General features: G+C 40.4%; 1 protein-coding gene across 3 annotated transcripts in view; it reads right to left on the bottom strand.

Annotated features, from left to right (window-relative positions):
• Positions 1-9,815, bottom strand: part of LOC107702238 (feline leukemia virus subgroup C receptor-related protein 2-like) — a 40,351-nt gene that overhangs the window by 28,331 nt on the left and 2,205 nt on the right. For 2 of the 3 annotated variants that reach the window (XM_016504485.1, XM_016504487.1), the window contains exons 1-3: positions 7,874-8,613; positions 6,560-6,701; positions 5,687-5,827 (exon numbers count right to left, since the gene is read on the bottom strand). In XM_016504485.1, the coding sequence (XP_016359971.1) occupies positions 5,687-5,827; positions 6,560-6,701; positions 7,874-8,437 (847 nt within the window). In that variant the 5' untranslated portion in view covers positions 8,438-8,613. Of the gene's footprint in view, positions 1-5,686; positions 5,828-6,559; positions 6,702-7,873; positions 8,614-9,815 lie in introns of those variants that run through there. The other variant, XM_016504486.1, reaches the window with a different exon arrangement.

Genomic DNA, 9,815 nt, shown 5'->3' with positions numbered 1-9,815 from the left:
CGTTGGTCGGCCCCCTGGAGTCGGCGGCCATTCCTCCTCCATGGCTCCTCCCTCCGTCGGCTCCACTGTTTGCCACCGTAATGGATGTGACCTGGGTCCAGCTTGGCTCCTCCTGCTCCAGGCCTCCTGTTCCAGCTCCCTCCTGTCGTCTCCCTGGCTCCTCCCTCCTTCGTCACCCCCATGGACTCTGTCTGGCAGCCCCCTCCCCACGCCTCCCTCTGTTGTTGCTGCGGTGCGAGGACGCACCTTCCGGGAGGGGGCGTTATGTCAGGATTATGGACTATTCTGTGTGTGTTTTTGCCCCTGTGACCCAGTTTCTTCCGTTGGTCGGCCCCCTGGAGTCGGCGGCCATTCCTCCTCCATGGCTCCTCCCTCCGTCGGCTCCACTGTTTGCCACCGTAATGGATGTGACCTGGGTCCAGCTTGGCTCCTCCTGCTCCAGGCCCCTCCTGTCTCCTCCCTGGCTCCTCCCTCCTTCGTCACCCCCATGGACTCCGTCCTCCTCCTGAGCTGCCTCCCAAGTTCCCACCCGCCCCTCCCCATGTAGTTTCTATGGCGTGAGGACACGCCTTCCATAATGTCAGGATTCTGGACTGTCTGTGTCGTGTTTTGCCCCGGTTTCTGTTCTTGTTTGTCCTTATTTGGTCATGTTCCTGTCCTCGTTTAATTTGATTATGTTCCATTGATGTCATCTGTGTTTCCCCATTATCCTTTGTATTTAAGTCTCTGCCTTTGCGTTCAGTGTTTGTCGGGTCTACTCGTTGTGTTTGTGTGTTCCTGCCATTTCCATTGTGGATATTCCCCTATGTTTTCTGGATTAAAGACTATTGCTTGTACTCCACGTTTCTCTCTCGTTCCTCCGAGCGAAGATCGTGACAGTGATCTTGGATTATGTCCCTGTTTAGTAATCCGGTCTGAAAAATATGTGTTCCTTGCTTCCTTAACTTTACACTGATAAGTGGACATCAGATTTTTTAAAGAGACAAGGGAGACACTAAGTTTATCCTTTTTCCACTTCCGTTCTGCCTTCCTGCATAGTTTCTTAAAAGTTTCTTAATTCTTCATTTAGCCATGGTAAAGAAGGTTTCAGCTTTCTTACTCTAATTGGGGCTACAATATCTAAAATATCTCTACAAGAGCTGTTAAAAACACGAACTAACTCCTCTACGGAGAAGTCAGATTGTTGGCTGGAGTTAAAAGGAAAATTAGAGGCAGTGAAAGCTTGACAGAAGTGAGAAAATGAGAGTGAGTTTAAAGGGCGAGAGCGAATCAGTGTAGAGGGTTTGGAATCAGCATTGCATTATGATCAGAGATGGCAAAATCAATCAATTTCACATCCTCCACACACAAACCATAAGAGAGCACGAGGTCAAGCATGTGCCCTTTGTCATGGGTAGGCTGCTTCACATATTGAGTCAAATTAAAAGAGTCTAGAAGTTTAATAAAATCAGAAGTAAACGAAGAAGAAGAGCAACAAACATGGATATTAAAATAGCAGAGAATAAGAACTCTGTCATAATGCAGCATAATGACAGATAAAAAGTCAGAAAATTCCTGAATAAAACCGGAAATAGATTTAGGAGGTCATTAGATTATAACACATAAAATAGGCAGTTTATTCTTTAAAATAAAAATAAGACTCTCAAAGGAAGAAAAGCAACCAAATGAAACTGGAGAACAGCTAAAATCCCTTCTGTGTATTACTGCGAGGCCTCACCCTTGGCCTGTCAGTCTTGGCTGGAGAAAAAATTAATAATCTGGGGGGGATGACTCAATGAGGGGGGCACATTCATCAGGATTTATCCAGGACTCTGTGATAATTGAACTGATATAGCTGCAGGGATATAAGACATGGTTTTAACTGTGGTGAGATTATTTCTGTGCGGGCTACAAGTAGACTTATTTTTTTCACATTTGCTTTCAGTAATCCTAGTGGGAATGGATAAATAAGTGAGGGAAGCGGAATTACAACCAGCACCAGCAGGACCCGCACTGTCAGAGATAGGACTAAAAAGTGCAGAGCCAAAACACTGGACAGGGTCATGCTGGAGAGACCATCAATTGAGACTAAAGGCAATAAAATTAATAAAATTAAAAATCAACTTTTCTGTTCCCTTCCTATTAGGATGCAACCCATCCAGTAGCAGTAGTAAAATTTTGCATCCACAAATGCAAACTAAAAAGACGGCTAAAACGTTCAGAGCTCTTGGTCATGGAAGCAGTAGGACCAGACAGAACACACCTCCTACCCAGACATTCAACTATAGAAACCAGAGACTCAAGTTCGTGGTGCAGTTTAATGGACTGCCTAGCCATGACATCATTGGTGCCCGCATGTACTATGACAGTATGAACAGACGAATGAAGATCAAGAAGAGCTGGAATCAGTTCAATAAAGTCAGCTGTCTTACCTCCTAAGAGACAGTAGGTGGTTACACCAGGAAGTTTTACAAATGTGATGATAGAATCTCCAACAATTAAAATCTCAGGTCGTTCACTTTCAGGGGATCCTATAAATTGAAAGCTGAGATCTGAATTTGTGACCAATCGTTGTCAAGCTAACAGAGTGTAAGTAAGTTGAGTGATCAACCCGATCTGATGCTTGCGAGGAAGAAGGCAGTAGAGTTGTAGCAGGTGGGTTGTTGCTGGAGCTGCCGCATTGTGGTGCTGATTTTCAGATTCCAATCGACAGAGTGACAAACGGGGACGTTTGCACCCAGGAGGGCCTGGTGTAGGAGATAGCGAACCCGATGAATTTAAACTAGAAAAAGTAGGGCACTTTCTGATGATCGGCCGCACATGTATCGGACCGTGAGCAGTAGACGAAATTGGAGAGATGACAGGCTCCTGAGGAAGCTCAGCTAAGGGAGAAAAAAGTTTGTGAGTGGGATGTCAATGACATCATGTCACCACCACCAATACCAGACGAATCGTAGAAAGGAAGGGAAAATCTTTTACGGCCCTTGACAACAGATGCCCAGGAAGGAGAGCAGAGTGAAGCCGGACTAGGGACATCGACTGCATCCAAGGCCAAAGCCAAAGGCCGCTGGCCACCCACAGGCTCGAGACACGCTAACCGGGAACGTAATTCCATTTGCCGCAGGAGGAGATCCTTGATGAGCTGCTCGATAGAATGAAGTTCATTTTTTAGTGCAATAACCTCCACTGCCAGGGCCATTTGTAGGGTAAGTAATTCTTAATTGTTCACTTGAAGTTTGCCACCACACTATTTATCTGAACTTCTTTCTTTCTTACCATCACACCAATAGACACTTTATTGTAACATGACAGAGTTACATGTTACATGTACTTATTATTTTAAACAGCAAACAATAAAGTTTGCATAATAGGTAACTAGTAAATAACCCTAAAACACAAGCTGGATGGATTTTCTGCCATCACTAAAACAGTCAAACAAAGACTGGAGGGACATATTCATATCTGATATTCATATTCATATCAATATCTGATTTTATGGGAAGATAAAGCTGGATATGATATGAAATCTGACATTTGTGAAAAGTATGAAAAATGCTTATGGCTAATGGAGGCGAATACAGGGATAACAAAACAGGGCCTAATACTGAACCCTGCAGTACACCGCATGTATAAGCAGCAGAACAGGAGTTATAGTTTTCAATAGCTACTGAAAAAGTTGTCCCCTTAAGGTAGGATAAAAACCAATTTAGAACTAATTCCTTAATGCCAACATACAGCTTAAGACGATGCAGTAAAATTGAGTGATCGACTGTGTTCTGCACTAAGAGCCAGAAGAACCAGAACAACACATGGTAACACTTTATTTTGATGGTCCCTTTTGAACATTCTGGTGACAATAAGTAACGTTGCACCACATGTCAACTAACTCTCATCAGAGTATTAGTAGACTGTCTGCTTAATATCTGCTAACTCTTTATTGTGATGGTCTCCCAACAGACATTCCCCTGACTATAAGTAACTTTGCAAGTACATGTCAGCTTATTCTAACCCTAACCCTACCAGTCTACTAATACTCTGATGAGAGTTAGTCGACATGTGGTGCAACGTTACTTATTGTCACCAGAATGTTCAAAAGGGACCATCAAAATAAAGTGGAACCCAACACATTAATCAGATTTATGTTTCTTTCTTTCTTTTTTTCTTTTGGAATTTGGGATATACCTGACATTATTTAGATACAAAAGATGTGAATATCAAGTAAGTGGAAGTAAATGGAACAAAAAACGTAGTTTGACCGACAGTTATTTATTTATCTCTGTATTCTGGTCCAAAGTGAGCTGCTGTGCTTTCTATCTTCTATACAGGCAGTTACCTTTTAAAACAGTATTCAAATGTGTTAATATAATAAAAATAAGTTTTTTCTCCATTTCTGTCACTGATGGAGTCTGGGTTCCTTGCCACTGTTGCCTTTGGCTTGCTTAGTTGGGGACACTATTTGGCAATATTATGGACTTGAATGCACAGACACTATTGGAAGAGGACTGAAGTGAGCTAGAAGATGACATCACTGAATCAATGATGAACTGACTTTAACTGAAAAATTGACTGTTTACTGTTGTCCTCTTTCTAGAGCTGCTTTACAATTGAATTTTGTTTGCATTATTGAAACATTATTTTCCTCTTTACCACTGTAAAGTTGCTTTGACACAATCTGTATAGTATAAAGTGCTACATAAATAAAGGTGTCTTAACTTAAAATAATTTAAAGTGCCCCTATCATGGGTTATGAAAGGTTCGTATTTTGGTTTTGGGAGTCCCCAACAACAGATTGACATGCATGCAAGGTCAAAAAACACTTTCATTGTCTTATAATACGCATTTATTTTTAACTTTTTTGCTTAACGACTCCCAAACGATTCACTCAACGATTCATTTTTACAAACCCCTCCTTTGCGTGATGCTAATCTGCTGTGATTGGTCCGATTGGTCTCATTTCCATTTCATCATGCCTGTGATGCCTGATAAAGCAGCGTTTATGAGCGCAGTGCTGCTTTGTGTACAGCGTTACCGGGGAAAACGCTATTTTTACCGTTCCAAAAGCAGCACCTAGTTGCAAAGAATGAATTTGCATTTTCATCCAGACCAACACGAAAAGACCAACAAGTGGATGGGTAATATGCTAATGTTTCATGTTGACGTCAACATGAAACGGCTTGGGATTCGTTTTAAAAACGACTCGTTTCAATGATTCAGAGTCGACTCTTTCTTTTGAGAGACAATAACTTAATACACGATGCACTTTCAGATTTAAAATTTTGCAGGATATTTTCATTCACTTAGAGCTGTGTTACACACTGCATGAAAGGTCATTTTCACAAATCCATAATAGGGGCACGTTAAATTAATTAAAAATGCTAAAAATACATGAACAGGACACTTCAGCCTATATGGGGGGTTTAAGTATGCTGACTATAAAGGCAACTCATTTAAATGGAGCAGAGCCATTAAGTGAGCATGTGTTCATTGTTTTTTATTTTAGTCAGTTACATTGTATGTACACTATCACTACCTTGGACTCATACTTTAAATAACAAAGAAAATGAATACAAGAAAATTATAAGTTAACACTGAGGATACTACTATTAGATAATAATAGCACAATACTGCAGAAATACTGTGCTAAACATGCAAAGGCAGAATGTGCTTTAAGTTATTAAGTATATGAATAAGAATTAGCAGTGTGTACCGTAGCTAATGAGGAGGAGGATGAAGGGCTTGTTGCGGAAAAGTCTTGCAATTGAAGCCAGGTACGAGTACTGTGTGGTGGCCATGTCTCTGAGCGCCACCTGAGCCAGAGACGGCGGGGTTTCAGGCTTTTCCTGAAAAACTGAATGGCACATTCAAAAACTTGATTACCACAAAAGAAACTGAAAAACACAACTCTAAACAGTAATTGATTAAACCAGAAATGGACATTATGTCAATCAACATGACCCTGTTTTCAAAATGATTGCAATCAAGGATATCATCATAGGGCAAAGCATTGAGCATTGTTCATGAAACATGAGCAGTTAAGTGCTTGTAAACACCACTTATGTAAATTATTGCATTCAGATATCAAATTGGATGTATTGAATGATTTCCACAGAAGTTGGTTCTGCTTGTGTTTCCTCCAAGTCAAAACCAAATTATATAATCAATTTTCATATATTTCACAACTTCAGTAGACACAAATGACTTCGTAAAAGCAAATCTCAAAACGGATCTAAATGGTCTAAGAATTATAGCAACAGATAGAGAGAACCAACTGAAGAAAAAAAGAAAAAAAAAGTAAAGTAAATGCAATAACAAGATAATTAAGGAATAAATGATGAAGCAGTCAAATACTATGTATGCATGTATGTATGTATTTAAGCAGGTTTTGGCATCCATATTTAAGCTGATAACAGGAGTGTATGAATTAAAGAGCTATTCCATAAAGTATCGTGGTGCACTCACATTTTTATGTTAAAGAGCAGAGTAGGTTTTATTAACAGATTTTACATGCTGATTAAAAACGCTTGTCACTACATCAGTCCTGTTAGCTTTTCATTTATGCTGCTGGAGTGGATGTTCTTACCAAACAAGACCAGCAGAAAGATGAGGCTGGCCACAGCGGCTGTGATGTAGAACATGATGCTGATGTGTTGAGCCAGTTCATTCATGTCATCCACGTTGGGCACAAGTATCGGCGGGATCAAGAAACCAATAGCAATGCCAAGCTGAAGGGGAAAGACATAAAAAATCAACTGCACCATAATCTCAGTCTCACTGACCTAAAAATCATATGAAACTGAAAAAAAAAGTGATTGTCTGGTTTTGTTCATCTTCCAGGATAAACAGCACGGGTCATTTTAACAGTCTGCCTGAATAATTTTGAATTTACATGCACAGGAGAACTTTTGACAACTTTTCTAACCAAGTCACAACACATGCGTACGCACATTGTTCGCACATTAATGAATTTGGAGGATTCTAAATGTGCGACTGCATGCCCAAGGTTAGTCATTTGCATTAAACACACCTAAACATCTCCATTTCCTTTAATGCAGACCCAGATCACAGCCTCTTAATAGCCAGCTATGTGTATATGTGTGTTATTATACAGAGATACCTCACAGCTCAAGCTATAATGCAGCTACTTCGTAGCCTACTGTCATTTATGGTCAAGCAATCATATATAATGTGATAGTTTCATAAAGCCATGAAAAACTGTTTTGATGTTCTCAGGTTTGCTATATAGGGCCTTCTATAATTTGGCGCCCAAGTAGACTAATAATGATTATTGAATGAATTCTATGGGGCACGGCCAAATTCAGCTATTTAAAACAAAAGAAAACGTTTTGCTATATACTAGGCCTATATATAAATGCGCAATAAAGTGACAGTCGCTACCTAATGTTTGTCTCCGATAAGGAACGGGAAAGCAGCCGCTGTTGTTATGGTTAACGCGATAGGCTAGGCCTACGTCAGTATCTATTTAGTGTGAGTCAAACGTGCAATCTAACTTTCTGGTTTCTTGAATGCTGCTTGAAAACGCTGATGAAACGTATAACTAATGAATATACAGTTTTTCGTTCTTAGCCCCCCAATTAACCCAATTTTCATCCTGCTTATTTTCACAACTTGTTGAAATTTTATTCACGCTTCCATTTCTATGAACAAAACCCTTTAGTGCATCGACCTTTGTTCTCTAGTTGTTTCTATGCGTAACGTCAAAATGCACTTAAAATGGCAAAAGAACCGCACAGTCTATGTGTGCAGACATATTCGGGGAAAACCTGCGTTTTTGGTGTAATCTAGTCCAGCTGATTAATGTAACTTAAAAGAAGGCAGACAGTTTTTCTGTGTTTCTGTGGCAGTGCAGCGATGCGCTCCGTGCGCTTTTACGCACCTGGTTTCCAAACACGCCGATGGCGCAGGCGGTGGACACTTCATCAGATCCGAACCACACGGACGCGACCTGAGACGGCATTCCCAAAATGAACACCTGCGCAAAGGAACAGGCGAACTGTCCGAGCATCGTGACCCAGAACAGGTTGGGCTGAACGCTGGCCACTTTGATCCACGTTCCCACGCAGTTGATCGAGGCTGCGAGCAGAGCGATCACCCGCAGCCCCTTCCTCTCCAACAGCCATGTCACTGGAAATATGAAGGGGATGTAAGTCAGCATATAGATCATTGACAGCCAGTCGATGGCGAATGAAGAGCCGTTGTAGAATTTCATGAAGATGTTGTTGATGATTCCGTACTGGATCCACTGGAACGCGTTGCAAAGCGAATAAGAGCTAAAGAGACACAAAATGAGCCATCGCCTCCGGTATAAACGAGTGTTACATACAGTGTTCGTGTCTCTGCATTCGGAGATTTCAACGTGATCAAAGTTTGCATCTGTGTGTGTTGTCTGCTCTGTCTGAAGAACGTCTTTTCCAAAGTGGTTGCCGCTTTTTTCGCACATTTAGCGCTGCGGGTTCTACCTTCAGTCAATGCTTCTATTGTAATTAAGGAAATATTCCAGACGCAGAAGAAGTTCCCACGAGTCTTTAAACATCCGGACTGACTTCGTTTCCACCGAGAATAAAAGTTCAGAGCAAAGGTGAAGACAGAATCACACATCCCTCCAGGAAACAACTCAATCACTTCTATCTCTGATTCATGCGTGTGAGCCTCAGACTCCACATCATCATCATCACCATCATCATCATCATCATCATCATCATCACGCCGAATGACACGAGAGAGAAACTCTATCACGTGATCTGCTGTCAATCATTAGCTCCTGCTCAACCCAACATATTCTTACAGAATATTGAGTATTAGGCTGTACTGTATTGTATAAAGTGGCGGTAGTATTCATTAGGCGAATACTTGGGGCCCCAGAGCCCTCTGCTGGTTACAAACATAAATAATAGTTGCTGCAATATCAGCAATGGGGTGGAAATTTCATTCACTCAACATCGTCTTACATGTTTATTTATTTTTAAATTTATTCATTTAAAAAAAAATTGTTTTGATATATTTATTTATTTACAATGGAAAGATCTTTTTATGTGCATGATCTGGTATGATGTCTAAGCAATGCTTATATGCCATCATGCAACCATGTTACAGAGAAGGAAGAAGAAAAGGACGATTAAAAGGTTATAAACAGATAAAATGTTCTTTGGTAACATAATTTATTTATTTGTACAAAGCAGGCTTATTGCACATTCATATTTATTAACTAAGTAATCCTTTTTTTGTTGTTTGGTGTGTCTGGTGCTGATAAAATGCTAATAAAGACAAGCTGTTGGTCCTGCTTTCACTGAAAACAACTGCAAAACACAGATCCAGTTTATTCAGTCATATAATTTATCATCTACGCAACAAAATTGTGCTTCTCTTGTAATTTCTTTGCTTTTAATTAATGTAATTCTCTAAAATGTGCAGTCTACTAGATTAAATTAAGTAGGGCAAATGTGAACCAAATCAAGTATTGTAGTTTCCATAGGACTTGATGAGGAAAGTGAAAATGCTGAAATATGGTTTTGAGCAAGTTAAAGTGCCCTTATTATGGGTTATGAAAGGTTCATATTTTGGTTTTGGGAGTCCCCAACAACAGGTTGACATGCATGCAAGGTAAAAAAAAACAAACAAAAAAACACTTTCATTGTCTTATAATATGCATTTATTTTAACCTTATTTGCTTAACGACTCCCAAACGATTCGTTTAACGATTCATTTTTCCAAACCCCTCCTTTGCGTGACGCTAATCTGCGGTGATTGGTCCGATTGGCCTCATTTTCATTTAATCTCACCTGTAATGCCTGATAAAGCAGCGTTTGTGAGCGCAGTGC

Source organism: Sinocyclocheilus anshuiensis, unplaced genomic scaffold (genome assembly GCF_001515605.1).
Source record: "Sinocyclocheilus anshuiensis isolate Anshui unplaced genomic scaffold, SAMN03320099.WGS_v1.1 scaffold598, whole genome shotgun sequence".
Lineage (NCBI taxonomy): Eukaryota > Metazoa > Chordata > Actinopteri > Cypriniformes > Cyprinidae > Sinocyclocheilus > Sinocyclocheilus anshuiensis.
This window is presented reverse-complemented; position numbering and strand designations above follow the sequence as displayed.